Here is a 24,001-nt window from a genome sequence, read left to right as displayed (position 1 = left end):
CTGTGCAAATATTCTAATGCTTAGGTACATACCCGCATCAGGCTTATTTTGCAAGAACAAAACATATCCATTATATAAACACCATGTAGGACGAAGGGGGTTAGAGGGGGCACTAGCCAGGATTTTCCCCTACACTGCATGTCAGTTTGCAGCCAACCTCAGCCTTTGTGTCTCTGATCTGGAGATGGAGGCTCGACCTTGTACTAAGATAACGGGGGGGTGCTTCTCATGGACACTGCATGGACAGATTTGGCTTACACCGCCATGCTCTCACTAGAGGCTAGAGAGTATGCTTTAGATAATTATTATATATACATGTTTATTGCTATATTTTGGGGTTGTTTACCTTTACACCTTTGATCTTTGCAATACTGATTTTGTAATTCCTCATTATCCTTATCATTTCATCTCATGCAGTTTATCGTACATTTCAGTCTTTTCACGAAATGTATTGAAAACTATTCTGTATCTCTTTTCTTGCCTGTGTGTGTGTGAGAGACCTGTATCTTGGAGAGAAAACAGTAAGGCTTATTCACCATGATTTCCCTGAGGGTCTTCAGAGTTCCACACGCTAGACTGCCACAAATCACCTTTACCTTTTGGGTTTGGGTGAGGTGCTGCTAGAGAGCTGGGAGGGCGGGGTCGATAGCTGCCAACAGGTGTGGGAGTGACTCAGTCACCTACAATCATAGGTGAGGCCACCCCAAATCCAGCAGTTACGTTGAGATACATGAGGCCATACAACAACTGTAGAGCTCCGAAAACAACCTCCCTCAGTTCCCAACCAGGTCATTCCACCTACCTTCCCGAGTCACACCCTCAAACCTGCAAGGCAAATCCAGTGTCCCATAATTATCTGTCCCATCTCGCCACCCAAGGGCAGGGTGCAACCATAGTCAGTGCCGCGAGGTAGTGGGGACGGAAACTCATCAGAACATCTAATTAATGGCCTGGGCCAACTGGCCGCCAGGAGACGCCACTCATGAGGGTGGTTCTGGGTCTTTTCAACTGCCTCCCAGGCCCCAGTGACCTTCATTTAACCACATCCCCTGTGTGACTCTTGTTGCAACACACCACTTTCATAACCAACCCATTTTTCAAGTTCTTTGTGCCAAACCGCCAACTGAGGACCCCTAGTAGCTTAGCAATTTCTGGTAATTTCCCTCTTCTCTAATATAAAGGCCTAGTCGTGGCACCTGCTGGTAACCTTAGTTTTGGTGGTATGTGGGAACCAACTCAGTAAGCATTGCCCGAAGAACACAGAACCTCCTGCAGTGTGATGTAAGCAAGTGTGTGCGATCTCTTCCCAACAGACCGCCAGAGACGGGCACGTCCATAGTATATGGAAGAATTTCAATTCAACCACCCCACATCTCGGGCATGCTGCATCAGCTGTGTCAAAATATATTTTTCCTCACTTTTGGGTGAGGTATGCCCTGTGTAGGAACATACAAACTGATCAATTTAAATTAGGAATTCCAAGATATTTTGGGGGACAATTCTAACAAAATTGCCTAGTCACCCTCTGTTATTGGCACTCCCAAATCCTCCTCCCATCTGGTCCATAAGGAGTCTAGCAGCTGCATCATATCTTCCCTGATTATCTTATATCAACAGAAAACTGCTTTAAAGGTTCCCAAGGACGTAACTTTGTATTGGCAACACTTGTGGGGAGGGGGTACTGACATTCCCATACCACAAAGTTTCCGAACTGTAGCCATCACTGCTCTATGGAGCAGAAAGTGCCCTCGAGGTAAGTCAAATCCCAAGCAAAAATCCTCAAATGGGAAGGGCCCTTCGTCTCCCTCTCGTGTCACACCCGCAGCCATCCAATCCGCCAGGGTCTCAAGTTTCCCCCATCCGGCATGTTGAATGAATATGGAATGTGTGTCTGCATCTCTGTAAGGACCTGGCCTGGCAGTGACTCAGCACTTGGAATTCACTGGACGGGCTTTTGACAAATGTACTCTGAACAGTTGCCAGAGCTCAGGTACAGACTGACCCATCTCATGCCCCAGGGTCGACCTACCAGCTATCACTGGGTGAGCTATTGGAGCTGTGCTGCTATATAATATGTCTCGAAGTCCTAGACTGCCAACTCTCCCTCATCCAGAGGGCATTGCGGGGTCATCAGAGCTACTCTTCTGTGACCCCAAACTCCAGATGAAAGCAATAATGATTGAGTCTAGCTCCTGGGACAACGCTTTTGTAATCCATACAGGAAGGGTCCCAAAAAAATACAGGAGCTGAGGAAGTGATACCATTTTAAGAAGAGCTATATGTCCTGCCACATACAGGGGAGTACCCTCCAGAAATCAGTACCCAACTTAAGTACCCGAATTGACTGTCTGACATTGTTGTCTAACAAATCAGCTTGGCCTTGGAAAACTTTAACTCTCAGATATTGCAAACATCGGGATTCCTATTGCAGCAGTTCCAAATCTGCAGGGGGCCCGCGATACGCAAGTGTAGTGAATAGTCATGATTTCTGCAGGGTAGACGTTCAGGCCAGAAAATTGAGCCAAAATTTCTTAGCAGTCACCTTGCACCCTTAAGGACAATTGCAATAACCTGAAGGAATATTAGCAAATCATCTGCATATAAGGCGATGTGATGGTGCTGTTGGCCGATAGTTCACCCCCAGTAATGGGCTCCAGACCTGGCATTACTGGCCAGTGGCTCCATTGCTAACGCAAAGAGAAAGGGACTGGTCCCCGAGCCCACTTCGTATTTCTCAGAGATAATTCTGCCAGTTTTGACCCTGGCTGTGGGTTCCTTTATATCAGCTTAGTCGAAGCTATAAAACTATTTACCAGCTTCAGGCACTCCATTACTTTATAGAGAAAATCCCACTCCATGCTGTCAAAAGTCTTTTCAGTGTCTACTGCAATATTTCTGTGTTCTCCCATCCATATGTATCTGCCTAATACTGTCAACATTCTCTGGATTATAGTTGCTGTGGTATGGCCAGGTATAAAACCTGCCTCATCTGAGTGTATGATTTTCATCAAGTAGGGTAAGAGCCTGATTGCCAAGACTCAGCTAAGGATTTTGTAATCAATGTTAAACATCGATAATGGCCTTTATGCTGCGTAATCATGTGGAGGTCTTACCAGATCCACCAACTTGAGGGCCAATAGATCAAGATACGTGGCCGACAACTCTATGGGGAACTCACCAGTTCCAGGTGTTTTCCTTCTTGCATACCCTTCAGTGCTACTCATATTTCCTGGAGTGTGATATCGCCCCCAACTCCTCAGCCTCCTCAAGCATGAGGCCTGGTAAGTGTAATAAGGCCAGAAATTTTGTTATGGCACTTCCAGCATGTGCGGACGTGCTTGCATGGAGACAAGAGTAAAACTCTCTGACATGGTGGTTAATGTCCACATGTCGAAAGAGCTGAGGTCTTTGGGCTGTTTCAAGTTCCATACTAACTGACCCTTATTTAGTGGGATTACGTAGCCAATCTAAGAGTGAACCAGTTTGGTCCTGTTCCGCATGTGTTCGTATCATGAATTCCCTGTAATCAAAGCACAACGCTTTTCAACCTGTCCTGCCAAGCGCCTCTTGGAATCCAACAAGACCTGTTGGACATCTGGATGCCCAGTCTACTCTTCTCTATTACCATCAATTCTGTCTCCGATGCCACCATGTCATCCAACAAAGTGCTTCTAATTCTCACTGTTTCTACTATGCACTTCCTCCGATCACTTCTTTGAAAGCATCTCCTTCTAGCTATGAGGAGGACGCCACACCAGTATTATCTTCAAAATACTGCTGGTTACTATCTCTGATAATGTCTTGAAAGACAGGATCTTTTAAAGATTTTGGCTTCAGTCTCGACGTAGGTATACAGAGCCGCGTTAGTTCCCAGACCAAATGGAGGAGTACCAGGTTTTGGTCTGAGATGGTTCTAGCATGATACTCAAACTCATGAACCAAACTATCTACATCCGGGGCGCAAAGAAATGCATCTAAATGTACAAGAAGCTCATGAAGGTCTAAAAAGAAGTAGTCAGTGGGTGTATGAGATGCCAAGTATCAACCAGTCCCCTTCTAGTCTGCCATCCTGTGAACAACCTAGCTATCCTAATAACTGGGGAGCCCCTCAATGGGGGGGTGGGATTGTTCCAGGGTAGGATCAGCGACACAGATATAGTCTCCCCCCGTAATGACCAAGTGTATCAGGTAGAGAGCTAAGGCCCTGGACAATATCTCCAGAAACACCCCTTGCTCCACAGTTGGGAAATAGATGTTAACCACCGCTATGTTCTGGCCAGCCAGTCGCCCAGTCTCTACTACAAATCCGCTCACTGGGTTAATCAGTTCCCCGGTTTTCTGGAAGGGGAGCCCAAGCCTCACTGAGATAAGGACCCCTTGTGTATGAGCTGAATAGGTGGTGTAGTATGCTTGACCCCTCCATCTCCTTTGCAGTGCCATTCCTTCCTTAGCTGTTAGGTGTGTCTCCTGCAATAGCACAATGGCGACCCCCGCCTATTGAAGAACGAAAATACCTTAAACCACTTAGTCATATTATTCATTCCTCTAATAGCCCAGGACAGGAATGTGCCATTCCTGGGGGCTACCATCTGGTACTTCAGCATACAACTAGTTGCATCCACTCTCTGGTCAACCGGGACTTCAAGAGACACTGTTGCACCAATGGTGCACAACTTAGGAAATCCCAACATTCAAGCAAATAAAACAAACAACACTCAACCCAACGTCCAGTCCCCAGGACTAGTAGACACCAACCCCTCATCCAAGCTCCCACTCTAAACTCAAACTCTTGAGAGTGAGCCCCCACGTACTAGTCAAAGAGGGGGTGTGACTATTCGGAAACCCTATGCCAGGCTACCCTCCACCCAGCAGCACGTAATATATGGGAATACGTGGTCATCTTCCCTCAGAGCACCCTCAGAAAAATGATATCACAAACAGAGAGCTTTAAAATATCACCAAATCAAGTACGTCACAGAAGCTCATCAGCAGTTCCAGGGGTCACCACCGGAAACTTCATGTCATAGGGCCTTACTTCACTGCCACTCAATGGTGCCACTACTTCTACAACCCAATGCTGTTCCTGTTGGACTTTTTCTCTGGAGGTGGCCGCCTTGCTGAGGATCCCTCAGTCTTGGTTGGGGCCTGTCCTTCTTCTTTCTCAGGGACTTTTGGCTAGGCTCAGGTGGCAAGTGCTGATTCAGCCATTCCCATATCTCCTGCGGGGTCTGAAACAATGGTTCTCCATCTGTTGTCATTACTCGCAGCCTGGTGGGAAGCATCATGGCATAAGAAAGCCCCAATTGCTGGAGGCAAAGCTTTGCTTAGAAAAAGGTGAACTGTTGTTTCTGGACCTCCTCGGTGACGTTTTGTAACACCGTAACTTTACTGTCTTCAACTCTGACTTTTACCTTTCAGCCTGGTGAAAGATATGGTCCCGGTCTTTATAATGAAACAATCAGCCACCACCAGGTGCAGTGGTTCCCCCGGCAGCAAAGGTCATGCTGGGAACTGGTGCGTAGTCTCCAGGGCGCAAAAGGGAGAAAGTCCCCCCGTTACCACTTCTTGTTTGATTCAGGGTTCAAGATAGTCCAACATGTGGTCCCCCTCTACATGTTTAGATAGTCCAATCACCCTGATGTTATTTCTGTGTGATCTGTTCTTGGCATCTTCCGCTCTGAGTTCAACTGTTCAAACCATGGCCTCTAGGGACGTGAGTCATTCCTTCAGGGTCACCATAGTTGGGGGGATTTCAGCCAGTTCTCTCTCTCTGCTGTTGTGATGCGTTCTGCCACCCGGCTGTAATCGTCATTCATATCGGCCACCAAAGTGTCTATCTTTGTTTTCAGCACGTCTCTGGTGTCTGTTATAGCCTTTAGGATATCAGTGAGAGTAGAGCCTCCCATGGGCATCTGTGAAGCAGTCTCTCCTTGACCAGGCAAGACTGCTTTATGGTCTCCTGTGACTAAACCTCCAGTGTCTCCTCCTTCCTCCAAGATGTCCTCCCCATTGTTCCAGGGGTGTGGGAGAGCAATCACATGAGATTCTGGCATAGATTTAGGTATTGAGTACTGGCACCAGCAGTTTGCAGAGTGCTACAGTGTGAGCCCCCGCAGGTCTCAGAGCCTTTGTCAATCGTCAGTAGAAGCAAAAATGACTCAGGGGCAAGCCCACCACCAAGGCATCACAGTGGGAGCAGACTGTTGAAGGACATGAGGTATCACAACATGCATGAGGGCACAGAGGCATTGTAACTAGCCATGGTCGACCCAGAATGAGTGTTGTCCTCTCTAGGAAAGAGTCAATATAGCAGATTTCTATTGTGCAATCTATTGACCTAAGTGGAGGGGTACAGTACAGTGAGACTCCAACTCTAAACCCCTGGAGAGGGAGCAGTGCACCTAAAGCACTGACGGTCCCCCTTTTCACCTTCAGCCTCAGGCCTCCTGCACCATGTCTCTGGCTCTCAAGGCTCCCAGTCTCAGTATGCCTCAGGGAGGTCGCATGCTCTCTCATGGGCCAGGCCCCACCTCACAGGCCCCTGCAGGGTTGCATTCCACACTCCGCCTCCAGCAGTGCCCTGATATCACTAGCAAAATCTCCACATCTGTTACCAATGTCTCAGCACCGACCCATTAGCAAAAGAGTGTGTTCAAATGAAGGGCCGTGAGGGAGGGCAGACTCACTCTGTTTTTGTCCAGTCTCCACCAGGCAGTCCATAAGTGCTGTAACCATTGACTGTGTGCTAGTCCACAGGTGCAGCTTCTTCAAGCACAGGAATGCGAAGAAAAGACTCCTAGGGAGCGAGTGGGGGTCAGATGGGCCACCAGCAGCTGTGTCTGCACTAGTAGGCCTCCCCCTGCATATTTCCCCAGGCCTCAGGACGGACCCCCTCTGTTACTCACAGTTAATATGGTGGGCCAGCAATCTCTCCATCCGCACTCCATAGCCTGCTAGAGCAGCGCAATCTGAGCCTGCCCCAACCCCCCTCCCCCCCCCCCCGGTCAACGCCACCTCAGCAGTCTCCAGCAGTGGGTAGGCTTTCAGGCTGCTCAGCAGGGAAGTGGTTTAGTGTGCTGGGTTGCTCCGCCTCATCCGCAAGATCCGTCTTCTAACTGGCCACTCGTTGGAACTGCACTGCTCTGCGCTTTGATGCATGGGCCTGCAGCACCTCTCCTGTGTGCCCCAGGAAGGTTCTGACAAGTCAGCACAGTGACTGTCTCCATATTCACCATACAATCTGCTTCCACCATCTTGCAAACTCAGCCTCCGGGAAGCTGGGCACAGCTGACGGAGTCTCTGCCATGCCTCAGCTCATCAGCTGAAGCACAGAGCACTCCCTGGGTGAGAGGAGAGCCGTACACTGTGTGGGTGTCCCCGTGGCTTTACTAGGGTGATAGGATGTCACTAGATGGGGCTTGCGGTAGGAAGCTCCTAGGTACACTCCCTACACCATCTGCCCTGGCCATGTCCCCCCCACTCTGAAGATGCTCTTGTACTTTGGCCACCCGATTATCCTGGAGAAATCAGTACAAATCAATTGACTGTACCCCGCTACATTAGTACCATTCTGTGTATGGGGCAGGAGCAGCTGTCAAATGCTCTGCACTCTGTCTTGGCTTTCAGAACACTATCTGCTCAAGTCCAGATCCACAACTTTATCATTCATTAGGTGTGAGTTACATGACCTCTTGTATTCTAATAGTACAGCATCTTATGAGAAAATGCATGCTTCAAGCTTTCATATTATCCCAGGTCACAGACTTCAAAGGCTGGACACACTGTCTAAGGCATGAGTCTTATCTTAAACACTAAGGGGCTCATAATGAGTTTGGTGGTTGGAAAAGCCGACCTCCTAACTTGTGGGAATGAGGCAGCCGTCAACCCGGCTGCCTCACCACCGACCGTAATATGATGTTCCCACTGAGCTGACTGGCAGAAACATCATAATACGACGTTCCTGCCGGTCAGCCCAGCGGGAACAACGGTACAGTATTAGTCTTGCCTCCCTTAAGGGAGCGGAGACCAATACCGTAGCACAACAGCACCCTCGGAATGCGCACGATCTGCAAAGCAGACCGTGCGCTTTCCGAGGGTGCTGGGCGGGGGCTGCACAGCCCAAGGCCCAGGCATGGGCAGTGCAGGCCCCCCTGTGGCCCCCAGCACTGTATTTCAACCACCAAGGAAAGGCTGACAGAAATAGGAGTCATGATCAGCAAGGCAGCACTGAGTTCAGTGCCGCCGAGGCTGACCATGAGTCCTACCGCCGTCAGCCCGGCGCTCCCTTGGAGGTCAGGCTTCCAGGGTCGTAATGTAGCAGTCGGATCGCCTGAAATGCGCCGGTCTGACCGCCACTGCGGTCCTTGGACCGCCATACTTGTAACAAGACCCTAAGTCAAGCACTTCACTGGTCCTCAAAGACAATAGTCGTTATTTTCAATGAGGGTTCTTTTGTCTCGGGCATGGCTCCCAATATGTAGACAATGTTGGATTCCTTAACAAAGGAATGGTCTGTCACTCTGTTTGCCAGTTGATGAATAATGCTCATGGTTGGAGGTCAAGAATAAATTGCATATCAACTTAATACTGGCAAAGGGGATTTTCTCATGTTACATGTGTTTGTTTCTTTATTGCAAAACATGATAGACTCAATTATATCTTTTTTACATAGAGTAGGAAAGTTATGAAAACTCCCCTGCACTCTGTTTCACGATGACAGCGATATGGGCATGGATTCTGAGGTTCCTATTCATAATCTATTTGCACACATGAATGTGACTTGAATGCACAAAAAAATGAAAGCTGTGCTTAGTATTGGCAGATCCTGGATAACAAAATGATGATTTTGGAATTTGTCAGAAAGTGGCTGAATATAAGGGTGCAGAAAATGTGCCTGATAAACAACTTCATCTATCATTGCGACACTGGGGTTGAAATGCCGGTATACCTACAAATGGTAGAACTCTGTGGACAGATACAAGCATCATTCTAAACATAATGTAATTCTACACATATGACTAAATTTAAAAAAAATAGATGTTTTCTAGAACATGTAGAAAAGTTTACTAATTACCAGTTCAATTATGTAAAAAAGTGAAAAGAAACGTGTTTTTCTCATAGAAAAATGTTTTGAAGAAAACGAATTCAAAATAATATGGTAAATGCACATTTATGATAGCCTTTACCGTTTACAATTCCCAGTGTGAGGATAAATTGATAGATTGGCTTTGGGTAAACAAAAGATATTAGCATAACAAATGGGAAAAACATAGTTTTCTCTGGCATAAACTTTGGGAAATTTCTGACTTGGAAAACACCTCCGATGTCTGCAATGTACTGACCTAGTCCTAAGCATGAAATATACCTTTTCTGTGAATAAGAAAAGTATACCTTTTCTGTGATTGCTTTTATGCCCAGATCCTCTATGAGAATGACCAGAGACTCAGGCGCCGCTCTGTTCAGAATAAGGACTTTTGGATGCCATTTGTTGCAGCGACTCACTCTTTCATGGCCACCTCTAGCAGTGCCATAAAGCAGGGAGTACCCTGTGTTGGCCTTAATGTAGGACCATGCCATTTCAATGCCACAAAATAGTGAAGTTAGTGGTGCATCGAGCAAACCACAGCAGCCAGATCAAGGGAATGATCATGCGTGCCCGGATCCGGCAATTATATTTCCTGCACTCAGTAAGATCAGCAACCTATGGGGGTTAATTTACCAGGTGTGTGACATAGCTCCTGTTCCATGGGGATCATCATGGGGAAATACCCGCAGGTATAGGACAAATCAACATCTCTAGTGGATGCACATAGCTTTTTTGTTGCATGGTAGGTGGAGACACTCACCACATGTGTATGATTAGTGTCAAATAAGATGTTGACAGTGTGTATAGAGGATTTTAACATTATGGCCCTCATTATGAAATTGGCAGTAAAAACTGCCTACCACCGATGTGACGGCCGCCAAAAGACTGTCGCTGCAGCAACCAGACGTCCCCCGTATCATGACCACAGCCGGATTTCTGGCAGAAGGATGGCGGAAATCTGGCTGTGGCCATGCCGGCGGATGGCGGTAAGGTGGTGCTGCAGCCAGCAGCAGCGCCACACCAGTAGACCACTACCAGCCGTATTATGAGAAATAATACAGCCTGGCGGTGTTCTGCTGGTGGACGCTGCTGCTGGCAGCAACGCCCCATCCCGACTCCTGCCAGAGGACCCCCTAAACAAAGGGAAGTGGGTGCTCCGACAGGGGAGGGGGTTGGGGGGGTGTTGTGTGTCTGTGTGTGTGAGAATGTGTGTGTGTGTATGCGGGTGTATGTTCCGTGTTGTATGTGTGTGTATGTATGGATGTGTGAGTGCGTGTGTGTTGTGTTCTGTGAATGCGCGTCTGCCTGTATATATGAAACCATGTGCGGATGTGTGTGTGAATGGATGTATGCACATGTGGATGAATGTGGGAATGGGTGTGTGTATGCGTGTGTGCGTGTGTGAAGGGAGGGACGTGAATGAAGAGGGGGGTTGGAGAGGAAGGGGTGGTGGGGGGAATCTGCAGAGGGGGGTGGGGGTAGGGGGGACCTCTGTCAGTGACAGGGAAAGGATTCCCTGTCACTGACAGTGCCTACTGCCATGGTTTTTGTGGCAGTAAGGAAGCCACGAAAACCATGGAGGTAGGTGAGGTCATTATCCCGCAGAGGGTACAGTTACGGCCGCCAGGCTGGAGATTGATGTCTCCAGCCCGGCAGCCGTTACCGACCGTGGCGGTCAGTGTGGTACATTGGCGGTATGGCTTCAGCCAAAAGGCCAATGTCATAATACGGTGGAAAGTACCACCAGCCTGTTGGCAGTACTTTCCATCATATTACTGGTGACTGCCGGGTCATAATGAGGGCCTATGTCTTTTGATTCACTTGGCTCAATAATCTAATTGGACTTCTGTATACAGGCCCCAAAATCCATTGCAGTTAGATTATACTTAAATTACTCACTGTAATTGCCATTTTTGATATTTTCCCTAAATACCAACAGGCTGCTTAACTTTACACAGTTGTCATACCACAAGGAGAGTAAAACCTGTCATTTAGGAAAGTGTTACTAAGAGGATTTTGAGAATGGTAACTTTTAAAAATATATAGAAGTGATAAACAAATAATTATAGAAATTCGGAGCTGGAAGGGACTTGTTAAATCGTGGCGTCCCCTCCTACTTTGGGATGCAGTGTAGCGTGATTCCATGAAACTAGTAATGTTTTTAAGAACAATGGCAGCACATATCAGTGAACAGTGGTGCAAGCCTTAAAATAGGCCACCGGAGAGTTGGATAGTCAAATTCAGAAACAATCAGTAGGCCTCCTGGGCCTACGGTTCCCGGTGCCACTGCACCTGCTGCACAATTAAAAGGCATGCCCTTGGTACAAATGTAGGTAGATGTCTAGGTGGATATGATGGATTACACTGTAAGGTGTTGTGTGCTGAAGAGAAAGCAAAACCACGAACAGAAAAATAAACAAGTATAAAATAGTCCAGAAAATCTATTTAGGGCTATGGACCTAGCTGTAAAAAGTTGGCAGGCGCCATCTCAACAAATCTGAGTCATTGTGGTATTTCGTATCTTTTATTTATCTGTTTCCCTGCATATATAAACTGTTTAGGTTCTTGTTATGTTGCAGTCGCGCTGAATTTCAAGACTACCACACTGCTGCTACAGCAGACACGAGAAAGCACTCAAACTGCAATAACACCAGTCTCATTCGAGCTTCTCCACAAGATTGCAGACCTGCCATTCAAAATGTGTTCCTTTTAATGTATATTGTGCTGTCTGTCACAATGCCATGTGGTGACAGCGCCTTCCCGCCACTCCAGCAACGCTGCTGCTAAATAGATTTTTTCTACTTAGGTTTCGATTGCAAGTGCTTTTCTCAGCTCTGTGATCGTCTTTGGCCTATAGCCGAGAAATGCTGGCTTTTGCTCCTGAAGGGGATAATTTTTGTAATGAAATTTCTAAACGTGGTTATTTCTTATAGGTTACACTGGAGAGTCGTGCGAGTCTGTGGTCGACCACTGTAATCCCCAGCCGTGCGAAAATGATGGTATCTGCTTTTCCAGCCTTGGAGGTTTCAGATGCCAGTGCCCAGAAGGTATGACGTTACAAATGCGAATAAATTAAATGCATTTTATACTTTAATCGTTCAGAGTTCTCTATTCACTATTCGATGGGCGACTTAAAGTCAAACATTTAATTCCAGACCTGTTGAGTCAACATGTCATACTTCCCATAAGTTAATAAAGTCAGTACAGCGTATAGAATAATAATTAACACTCACTGCTTAGAGTAAAGAAACATTTCCTTTGCTCTTGCTGTGTTATCACTCCGAGTCTGCCCTTGAATTTTGTAATTGTTTTGCTGATTTTGCCTTCACTAACCTCTCAGAAATATGGATACATGCATTTGTTACCTGTTGTAGAAAATACTTTGTGTGCATGTCTTTCGCCACTATCTGCAAAATCTTATTTTATATTTCCTAGTTCTAGAATCACACCTTAACCTAAATTCATCACCTTCTCTTCTAGTTTTTCTTTACAGGTTTTTAAATATTTCTCTCATATCACTCGTCTTTAGGGTGATATCGATTTACTCTTCATAAAATTCTGGCTATAGGCCATCAACAATCCTAGTAGCTTTTCTCAAGACCCTGGTTGATCCATTTGCCTCACGCTTGAGGTGCGTTCTCCAGAACCCGTCACATTATTCTAGATGCTGTGATTTCTACAGTGGTCATTTAATTCAGCTGTTTTTTTCTCATTATAAATTCCTGTATAAAACCACAATTTACATACATTCTACAGTGTTTGGAATGTATGAAATAAGTGAATAATTTTACCCCAAACGTCTTCTTCTTTATGATGGTCTATGCTGTTCCTTATCCCATTTTATAATGCTGCGCAATCTTTCTGCATTCAATATTCATCACTGGGAATATCCAACTCACCCTTAACTAGTGCTTAATTTGTAAATAAAAACGTGCCGATTCCCAAGGCCCGCCTCTTAAACACGGAGCTGCTGCAATTAAATGTGCGAACATGGAATACTGAAGCAGCGTAATCCTGAAGCCCTCTCGGGACTCTTCAATCCATTTAAAGCCACTCCCTGCCCCTTTACTTTAGTGGTGCAGCTTTCTGCTTTCTCCCATTGTGATGCTTTTTTGTTTTTTCTCTTACTCTGTCTTTCCTACATGTGTCTTTTGCTTGCAGTAAATGCTTGAGCCAGAAAAATAAATGCTGGCCCTCAAAATTCAGTGCCAGGACTCCGCACCGGAAACAACAAGCACAAATTAAGCACTGCCCTTAACTCCAAATTCAATGTTGTGATCTCTTCTAGTCTGTTTTTAGGGTCAATCGCGCAAGCGCTATGGCCTGTTGTAATTCTTCTGTGGACCTTTAATCACACCCACTCTTGCTATTCATTCTTTGTTGTGCTTGACTTAAATGCTTAATTTGTATTGCTGCATTTTGTGAAATGCCACTCCTTTCTGTTCTGAGTTCCCTTGCAAGCAATTTCTCTAAGTGAACATTTTTGTTTGCCATCACATTACGTCACACTTCCTCCTGTTACAGCGTGTGATGGCCCCTCCTCCGGTTTCAGTTTGCCTTTCATCCCAGCCGCAATCCTTTCTAGGCATTCACATAGGGAGCCAATAACTCTTGCGCTCATGGCGGCCATGGCACTTTGAATTGACTTGCTTCTGTCATCTGTCTTACTTTTCATTTTCAATGCATGTGGCAAGAAATGTCCAGTTAGTAATTTACAGCGCTAATTGTGCTAACTCGAGCAACCGCAAGGCCCATTGCATTGCACATTCTTGTTTCTGTTACTATCATTACATGTCAAGCCTTTTTTAACACTAGATTATCTGTACATCACTACGGCTGTTCATTAGTGTGGCTAAACACAAACTGTTAACCCGCCACTGGACGAGATGCAGAAGAGGTATCTAGTTAGGACTGAGTATGTATTCAGATTCCCTGTAATATTAACATCCAAATAATTCTGGAAGGCAAGCCACTTTTTTGCTCTGGAGCTTCACGTCAAGCTAAGCATTACCAAAATGATATCACCTTTACTAGGATTTATTTTGCAGCCCCACCAACCTCTTTATAGGACTGTTTTAATTCATTTTAGAGTACCTTTGAAGATTTTTCTGCCCCACAGATAAAGACCTTTAGAGATTAGCATAGTTTTGTCAACTTGGTCCTTTCAAGTTGATTTTGGATTACATATTTTTTGCACAATACAATTATGTACTAGTCTAAGAAAGACAGATGAACTCCTTAGTCTTCTGAAGGATAATAGCCGTCATCAATTACGATTCTTCTTTGCCATGACAACAAAGGAATTTCCTAGTCCCTGTATGTCCATACAGCTAAATGTACATATTAAAATAACTGGTAAAACCATAATTATCATATTGAGGCAAGAACCTGGGCACATTTTCTCACACCTGTAACTAGAAAGGTTTTTTCTCTTAAGTGTAGCTTCATTTGAAATACCTTTGTTGAATAATTTCCAGCACATGCCTGCCAATTGCTGATCAGTCGGAATATTACGGATCCTGTAATTTCAAGAGACGCAGGATGATATCTACTTTTATATGTGAATTGTTACTGATTTTAAAATTTTAAATCCTAAAATGGAATTTAGCTATTGCAATACTGTAAATCTGTGCCAAATCCTCATTTCTAACATGATGCTTCAATTTGTCATGTTGACTTCAGTCACTGAGGTAATAAAATATCATCTCTCTTCAACATTAATTTTCATCTTTGTACTCACAGTTCTTTGTATACCTACTGTCCTGCTGCTGTGCATCCTATGATTTGAAGGAAGGGCCCTATTCACATAGGCTTTTGGTGTCCATAAAGCAGCATTCTCGTAGGCTTTTTTATGCACTCTTCCATGCCTTTGTGTATTGGCCCCAAATATCTAAAATGTGTGAGGTTGCAGAAAATATACATATACAAAGAAGTGTGCCATTTTGCACTTTTATTAATAGGAAGCTGTTAGAAATGGGGTCTTTGGTTGACAGTCAGGTTTCCCCCTGTTCAAGCAAGGACCCTTACTCTAGTCAGGGTAAAAGAGAATCACCCTCAGCTAATCCCTGCTTACCCCCTTGGTAGCTTGGCAGAGCAGTAGGCTTAACTTCAGAGTGCTAGGTGTAAAGTATTTGTACCAACACTCACAGTAACCCAGTGAAAACAATACAAAATGACACAACACAGGCTTAGAAAAATAAAGAATATTTATCTAATCAAAACAAGACCAAAACGACAATAATCCGACATACACAAGTCAAGTTATGTATTTTTAAAGATTAAACTCAGAAATAGCGCTTAGAAACAAAAAATGCTTCGATGAGGTGCTAACACGGCGTCGTAACGGAGTCATTCCCAACAATCTGACACCAGCGGCGCCGGACACAGAGTCGCGTAGACCCCCTGGTACAGTACCTTGGTGCAGAAATGAAAAGGAGCCGATGCGCGAAGTCGGGGATAGCGATGTCGGTCACAATGTCGTGCAGCGACTTCCACAGAGTCGCGGACTTCGGCGGGCCTGCAGCGATGTCGGGCCTGCGAAGGTCGTCGCGTTCCAGCGAAGATCACAGAGTCGGGTACAGGCGGCGTCACCGGATTCAGCAGCGGCATCGGTCCGAAGTCCTCCGAAGTTTATTTCCTTGAATTTCCACCAGATTTCCTTCAAAGGGCCCTGGGACTGGATAGGACACCACTTGTCAGAGCAGGAGTCTCTCCAGAGACTCCAGGTGCTGGCAGAGAGAAGTCTTTGCTGTCCCTGAGACTTCAAACAACAGGAGGCAAGTTCTACATCAAGCTCTTGGCGATTTCTTCACAAGATGGAAGGCACACAAATTCCAGTCTGTGCCCTCTTATTCTGGCAGAAGCAGCAACTGCAGGATAGCTCCACAAAGCACAGTCACAGGCAGGGCAGCTCTTCTTCTTCTCCAGACAGAGGTTCCTCTTGTTTCCAGAAGTGTTCTAAAGTCTGTGGTTTTGGGTGCCCTTCTTATGCCCAATTTCTCCTTTGAAGTAGGCCTACTTCAAAGTAAAGTCTCTTTTGAATGTGAAATCCTGCGTTGCCCAGGCCAGGCCCCAGACACTCACCAGGGGGTCAGAGACTGCATTGTGTGAGGACAGGCACAGCCCTTTCACTCCTCCCCTCCCTCCTAGCACAGATGGCTCATCAGGAAATGCAGATTACACCCCAGCTCCGTTTGTGTCACTGTCTAGTGTGAGGTACAACCAGCTCAACTGTCAAACTGACCCAGACAGGGAATCTACAAACAGGCAGAGTCACAGAAATGATATAAGCAAGAAAATGCTCACTTTCTAAAAGTGGCATTTTCAAACACACAATCTTAAAATCAACTTTACTAAATTGTGAGCTCAGAGACCGCAAACTCCACATGTCCATCCGCTCCCAAAGGGAATCAGATTTAAAGGTAGCCCCCGTGTTAACCTATGAGAGGGACAGGCCTTGCAACAGTGAAAAACGAATTTAGCAATAATTCACTGTCAGGACATATAAAACACATTACTGTATGTCCTGCCTTAACCATACACTGCACCCTGCCTTTGGGTCTACCTAGGGCCTACCTTAGGGGTGTCTGACATGTAAGAAAAGGGAAGGTGTAGGCCTGGCAAGTGGGTACACTTGCCAAGTCGAGTTTACATTTACTCCTGTAGCACTACTTCTTGTACTCAAATGCTTTTGTCAGTCTTCCCCACAGTACGCATGCATATAGGTGGTATTTACACAGCACAAACCCTGACAAACCGCAACAGAAAACCTTCCAGGGTCAAAGGCAAAGACACATTCAACATTTGATTGGAGGGGTAGCAGAGTTCTAATTGTGAAATTGGCTCTTGTTAGGATGCCTCATTCAGGTCATCAATACTGATTATTGTGGGAGGTTACATTTAGGGGTCTAGGCATCCTGTTTTCCCACATGAATTCCCAAATCCCTAATCATGTAATCATTAGATTTTTAGATTTGGTAGTGTGGATCATTCCATAAAGAATTTCATTTTGAGTGTAGTTTCACCGAGCCCCCTTTGTTTCATGGACTGCCAAAGTGTGTTAGCTGCAAAATACTTGCAATTTCTACCAGGAAGTATTTTTTCTTTTTTCATATTATTCATGTAGACTTGTGACTAAACTTAACATGCATTTCAATATCTACATTTAGTAATTACTTTTTTGCTGCATTAGTCCACTACTTATGTAGAGGAAAAACTCATGATTACATCTTAGTGTATGTAGTTATTGACTGCTAGTAGTTATGGATTAAGCTCTCAATTTCTGTTGGGGTGGTCTACTCACCCACAATCTTGAGGGATTTAATAACTTATGGCCTGATGCACTGTGCCATTTTGCAGTCACAAACCGTGTGATTATAAGATCACAAGGCTTCCAACCGCAAAGAACTTTTTGCAATCTATATACCACCTTTTGCTATTTCTGTAAAGCCTTTGCAAGTGGTTTCACTGAATTATTGTGATTTGTAATGAGGAATTTGCCTCATAGGGGCATTCCATTCTAATTACAAATTGCAATGGGATTTGTCAATGGTTTCTGACCAAATTGTTGAAAATTTGCTGACTCCTCAAAAGAGTTAGCAAGACATTTTCAAAGGGGAAACTCCTCATTGGACATCTTCCAACCTGGGAATTGTGTCAGGGGACATAACGGGGAGCAACAGTAGTCCAAAGGATCATTGGCTACTCCCACCGATGTGTTCCTAAAATAAGAAACTTTTAGAATGTTCTCTATTATCATAAATCTGCTGTTACAGTACAGGAGCAAACGTACACCTGCACTGTAAACAGCACATTGGTGAAAGGCAGACCAGCTATTTCCAGCTGCTGGTCCACCTTTCACTGCACACTGCAACCCAGCCGCTAACTCAAATGTGGGTGAGAGATCCTTGTGCAGGTGAGTACAATGAGTGACTATATCCCCTTTCAGGGGATTGCATGGGGAACCCCCAGACTCCCATGATTTCTTCCTTAGGTATATCCTCTGGCAGTTCACTGACTTTTCACCCTGCTTTTTGTGGCACTTCCTGACTGTCTCTTTGCCTCTACACCCACATCTGTAATACAACGTGGGCAAAAAGGTAAATTGTTTCCTCATTTACAAGGGGCTGCACCCCCGTGCATATGAGAAAATGCTCCTTTGGGGACCGGAAATTCACTTGTGTGGAGATAGACTTGTACCCCTATCCTAAGTTCCCCAGCAGCAATCATATCTGCATCCCTGCTGCTGATTTTAGTTGTTATGGGCAAACCTGAATTATGTGTGTGCACCATAACATATGCCTGTCTTACTGATTTTAGTCTTAGGGGTTAAGCAGCACGAGGGAGGTGGTGGCAGCATACAGTATAGTGAGCAGTAAAAGTGACCAGGCCCATTTTACCTGTGTCATTGGAGTGAGGCCTGCATGCTCACTCATATAATGTGCTGCTGCTGTATGCTGAACTCACGTTTGAACTACATCAATTTACTATGTTGTGTGTGCAGTGCATGTGAGGTATATCAATTTTCTGGGTGCATGTGTACCTGTGAATGGTACAATACATGGGAGACTCTGTATTCTATTTCGGGAGACTCATGGCTGATTGAAAGAGCACGTATAGGTAGACGAATCCCCTTTACTTACTTACTGTGGATACCAATAACATCAGTCTATTATGTTTTCAGCTGATCTGCTTGTATTAAAAGGTCTTTTTATACAGTTTTTGCTATCCCTCAACATCAACTGATTTAGATCACAACACAGGTATCCTGCATATCCCTTAAGCATCACTAAGCGTTTTGATAAAGTTTCTTAGTTTACTGAATGTTATTAATCCAGTGGAAACATTAATAAGCCTTTGGCTAAGCCAAGAATGCTTTTCCAGAACATCAGAGATGCCTTAACTTCTATTTCAAATTACTGATGTCAAATTATCTACGTATATTTCGCAACAGAGTAGATTTTCTCAGTCCTGCAAAATGTTTCAGAATTTTAATTTATCATTTACAGAACAATTCTATATCTCAGCTTTATTTGTGAAAAGGGGACCAATTAACTCACCTAGAGGTGGGTATTTACAGATGAAATAAGAGAGGGAAGACATCTACTGATGTACTGCTTATATTAAGATGCAAAATCAAAGTAATTAAACAAAAAAAATATTTTACTATAGGAGGTTCTGTAAACAAAGAAATACAGGAATTGATGAACATGAATAATTGGATAAGAACATTGTGTGGTGAAAGACTGGGTTCAGTGGCAAAATAGTGAAAGGAGAACAGGGAAGAATTTAGCTGTTTTCTAAATTTAAGAAGGGATGGGTATGAGTTAGCCTGTGAGTTCAGTCCACAGGGATGTGGCGAAGGAGAAGGCATGTCTTCTTATCTTCTTTCTTGTTTTGTCTTCAGTCACTCTTCTGCATTGTAGAACAAATCAGGTAACTTTCTGTTTGCTCCTCTCATTTTCTTCTTTAGGCTGTTGTTGAAGAGCACCTAATTGTAGATCAGCTTGATCAGGGATTTTGAAAATTTGAGAATCTATACTAATTTCAGTCAAAACAGTGGTTTTGTGTTAGAATAAGTTGACTGTGGTGTTAATGTAGCCCCCATGAGGTGTTAACTCTTAGTTTTGGTTTTTGAGATTTGTTTGGCAGAAGTGGGATTGGAACACAACTGATATTTACTTAGTTTTCCTGTTAATCTGACTACTGAGTGTTTGCCCTCGGTATTTTACATTTTGGCAGGGTTAATTGTATAAGAAGTCTGCATGCTATGAGTCTTTTCATGTGGGAACATTCTAGGGCCCGCTAAAGTAGCAATAATGGGCAATGTCATGTTGGGTTATTGGGCTGGCTTGACTGATGCAGCGTTTGTGAGATGGCTAGTTTAGTGATTAAAGGACGAAGGTAAACCATACATTTTTTTCTATCAGGCCTCCAACAACCTCCTTTCAAGTGGTCCCAATGTATTGATTGGTTACAAACACTATTTGAGAACCCTTGAGAAATACTACACGATCCCTTGTGAAACACTAATTAAGAACCCTCTCATGACTGGAGACTACTGACTCTCAGGTCCAATCTTGAATAACCCGAGTGTATAATATGGTAGAACTTTTTTGAAAAGATGCCTGCCAACCTGGAAACCATCTCTAAATGTGCCAGAAGGTTCATTGCTACCTCGTAGAGTGACCGCCTCCTTCTGGTTTGTTACAGAGTCTATTTCCGGTCCTAAACTTCCTTGTGATCATCTAATGCATCCTGAGTGTTGCAGTCTTCATTTCGTTCCATTGGACTAATCACACTAATACACCCAAAAAGAATGATTTATTAAATGTTCAGAACTGGAGATAGAGTTGGTAATGATCTGGAGTTTGGGTATTGCCTTGCTGCTGAGTGATTTGGTCATGGTCTGCTCTACATGCATGACTCCCTTTCTCGCAGAAAGCCAGGAGGAACATCTGTTTTACTCCAAGTCCAAATATGCATGCTCCTCTACCAGAAATTGAAATCAGGACACCATGCTGTTAAGCAAGAATCTGTGGGCTGGGGAATGAAGCAAGAAAGTGAAGAATATATAGTGACACAGCAATGAAATCCCAGTCATCTGCCTTGGTTTTGGAATTGTATGCATAAATCTGTCTTCTGCAGAAGAGACAGAAGCATTTTGGGGAAACCATGTTTGCAAAGTTTAAAAATAATGTGCGGAAAAAACAGCAAAAAAGTAACTTTTCTAGGAGAAAAATTCAGCAAGACCTATTAAGGCAGTTTTAACTCATGATTGCAAGTTTCACAGCCTGAAATGTAGGATATTGGCCCCAACGTATCAAAAGACTGATTGCAAAAAGTGACTTTTTGTGACCAGTCTTTAATTAGGCAGGTTGCTATTTGAGAGCTCCTGAGATTCATTACAAACAACGGTGGCCTGTAGGCAAAGGCAGGCCCCTACCCCTTTGTTTTTATTTCCCAACCAGTAAACTTTCTTTTTGTGTGTCTTATAGGAACTGTTGCTCCTTTTAATGAAATAAGTTTCCTGCTTGGGAAAGCATCTGGGAAACAGGCAGCGGACCCCTAGACCACATAATTCACAGAGGGGAAAATGTCACAATAGTACACCATCCCTTTTGCAAATCAGTTACCACCTCCTTTGCCGTGTCGGGAATTGATTGATGGTTTGTGACTACTATTGCGATCTCAAAATACAAATATGTATAATAATATCACATTGTAATTAAGAAGCAACTCTGATTTCACTCTCTTTCATAACTGTGATTAGATATGGGCTGATAAATCTATTTTCCTGGTCCCAAATGGTTTTCCCTTTGGACCTAATTCAGGATTCACTTTGGAACTAAGATTGAGACAGTCCGAAAATTAGAGCAGCGGCAAATTAGTTTTCACCCTTGTCCTCTACAAAATTTGGGCCAAATCTGTAAGCAGAAAGAAATGGGTGAAAAATGCTCAGACTTGTAATAATTTAAATGAAAAACAGACCGTGGCTGAAGACGTTAATAATGCACATGGTTAATAAAGTATAGGATGGATTCTCTTTGGTCGAGAAAAGGCACAGCTCTTGCCTAAATCAAGTCTCAAAACGAGTCGATAGTTTTCTTCCTCAAACATGTAGGTCGGCAAATATCACAGATGATTTAGGTTTAACAAGGAGGAAGGTCACTTCTTCTTGGGTTCAGTGAAAAGAAGGTCAGCAATCAGTTGATTCTGTAGTAAGTTTCAAATGACAGGTAGACTATAATCAACTAAGCAACAATCAGTGAAAAGTAAGAGGTCCAGTGCTCAGCAGACCTAGGCAGCGATAACAGGAAGTCCCAGGCGTACATCTACTAGCTGTCAGAAGGAGCAAAGCATGCTGCAACCATGCTACCTCAGTGAAATTCTCTGCAGCGAGGTCGTTTCTCGATTCTTCAGTTTGTGTACGGAAAAGACAGCAATGCGGGACCTCTCCTGCTGACAACTGCAAATATCAGCAATGGTCAGTACACGTCTGTAGAAAGCAAGGCAACAATTTCATAGGATGTGTTGAGAGTGTGCACAAGACACCAGCATCCTTTGGGTCGAAATTGGAAATAGTTGAGTTAGAACTTGTTTTATTTGCAGCGCCTTATTGCAGTGATTGAGCACAGCAAAGACAGTCGCAGGTTTCTATTGGGGAGGATATGGGGAGAGGTGATTGACACACTCCAACCCAATCAGAATATGACATCAATGGAGCTAATTTATCCGTTTCACAGCATCAAGGAATTGGCAGATGTTATCAAATAGATGAGCTGTAAAGCCACTGGCTATACAGGCAGTTTTGAATGAAAACGTGTAAAATATTCCAAGTTACGTACAAGAAGTGTTTTTTTGTGCATCTTTGCAAATAATGTACGTGCCTAGCTAAAACGGTGTGCCGGTACCACTCTTCTAGGTCTGATTTTGGAGAAATGCAGCCTGAAGAGGCCTCTGTCCATCAATCCTTTACAGCAGCCAACTGTCCGTCAAAAAACATATGGGTTCGAATTTATAGAGTTTTCTCAGAACACTGCCCCAAATGGGGGGAAGGTTACAAAGTTTGTTGCCGAAGAGGGGGTACATTGAGGAAATAGGTTGCTACCACGTTTGGGAAGAGAGAGGTAGTCAATGGGAATATATTATGATCCTGCAAGAACCTAGTTAAGGTATTCCCTCTGGAACGAATGGCCATATTCTGAGAATAGCTGGAAAGTTCCAGCTCTGATTTCCTCAAATAGATTTAACTCAGGAACATAGAAATGCTTTAATATCACTAGTTAAAGAAATCCATACAGTACTTGGAATGTATCCAGTGTCTTTTTATAAGTACAAAAACTAATATGCACTGTAAAGGCTGGCAAAATTTTTTTCACTTTTAATTCTTCTTTAGACAAAATAGGGTATTACAAATGCAAACAGAATTTGCATCTATTTTGTGCTTTTGACATCAGGTTTGCCACCAACTAGCCAGCAGCTGGTAGTAGCACAGAGTGCACAAACTCCTGCTATGGTCCTCATTACGAGTTATGGGCAAAGTGTAAAATTGATCACAGTTGTTTTCGTGTGACTGTTACAGGATAAGTGGAAATAGCCCTGACTCCAACGTTTTTGAGCAAAGATGGCTGGTAATAATAGCAGAACAGAGGGTCACACACATACACACTCACTCACACCCATGCATTCACACATGCACACACACACACACACACACATTCACAACACTCACTCACTCAAATAAGCATACATACATACACACACAACTGCACCAAACATAAAAAAATAAAAAAAATACCTTCCCTGCAGCTCTCTGGGAGGGAAGCCTCAGATGTCCCAGGAGAGTTGAGACAGCTGTGTTCTCTTATTGGCTGACATAAGGCAGCAGTCCCGTATACATCACAGAGTGGGATGGGGTCATTGAGGCTGCTAACCCCTCCCCCCCTCTATTCTGTGAGGAGTTGTCACTGATTACACTCAGCCTTGGGGACTTCAGGTCTTAAAAATGAAGTGCTCAGGTCCGGCTGCCAGACCTGAACAAGAAGAGTGTCTGTCAGGCTGACCTTTTGTCCGAAAAAAGATTAGGTGTGTGGTCCTTCCACCCATACGTTCAGGCTGCAGCTGTTTTTTAATTCGGTTTCCTCAGGTCCCATGTGGAGGAAATTGCTCTAACATATATATAGGTAGCAATAGTGCTGGGTAAATAATTGGTTGTAAAACCTTTTTGTACGTTATTTCCCATTGTTTACTGCAAAGATTATTATCAGCACAAAACCAGAGTGTTTTTGCATCACTGTAACCGCCTGCTTCACAATGATTCCATGCAGGGCTGTATTTACCACTACCTCTCAATCAGGGCAGTGGTAATACTGGATGCAAAAGGTTTTGTGTGCGACATTCATACTGTGCTTGGTA

The 24,001-nt window shown here is 44.2% G+C and overlaps 1 protein-coding gene across 1 annotated transcript in view; it reads left to right on the top strand.

The window, feature by feature from the left end:
• The window catches only part of DNER (delta/notch like EGF repeat containing), a 1,195,805-nt gene that overhangs the window by 775,751 nt on the left and 396,053 nt on the right, over nucleotides 1–24,001 (top strand). The window contains exon 7 of the mRNA XM_069213419.1: nucleotides 12,019–12,132. Coding sequence (XP_069069520.1) covers nucleotides 12,019–12,132 — 114 coding nt within the window. The remainder of the gene's footprint in view (nucleotides 1–12,018; nucleotides 12,133–24,001) is intronic.

The sequence above is a fragment of the Pleurodeles waltl genome, chromosome 11, assembly GCF_031143425.1.
Source record: "Pleurodeles waltl isolate 20211129_DDA chromosome 11, aPleWal1.hap1.20221129, whole genome shotgun sequence".
In the NCBI taxonomy this organism is placed as follows: Eukaryota; Metazoa; Chordata; class Amphibia; order Caudata; family Salamandridae; genus Pleurodeles; species Pleurodeles waltl.
The sequence above is the reverse complement of the archived record's forward strand: the minus strand, read 5'-3'. Positions and strand labels throughout refer to the sequence as shown.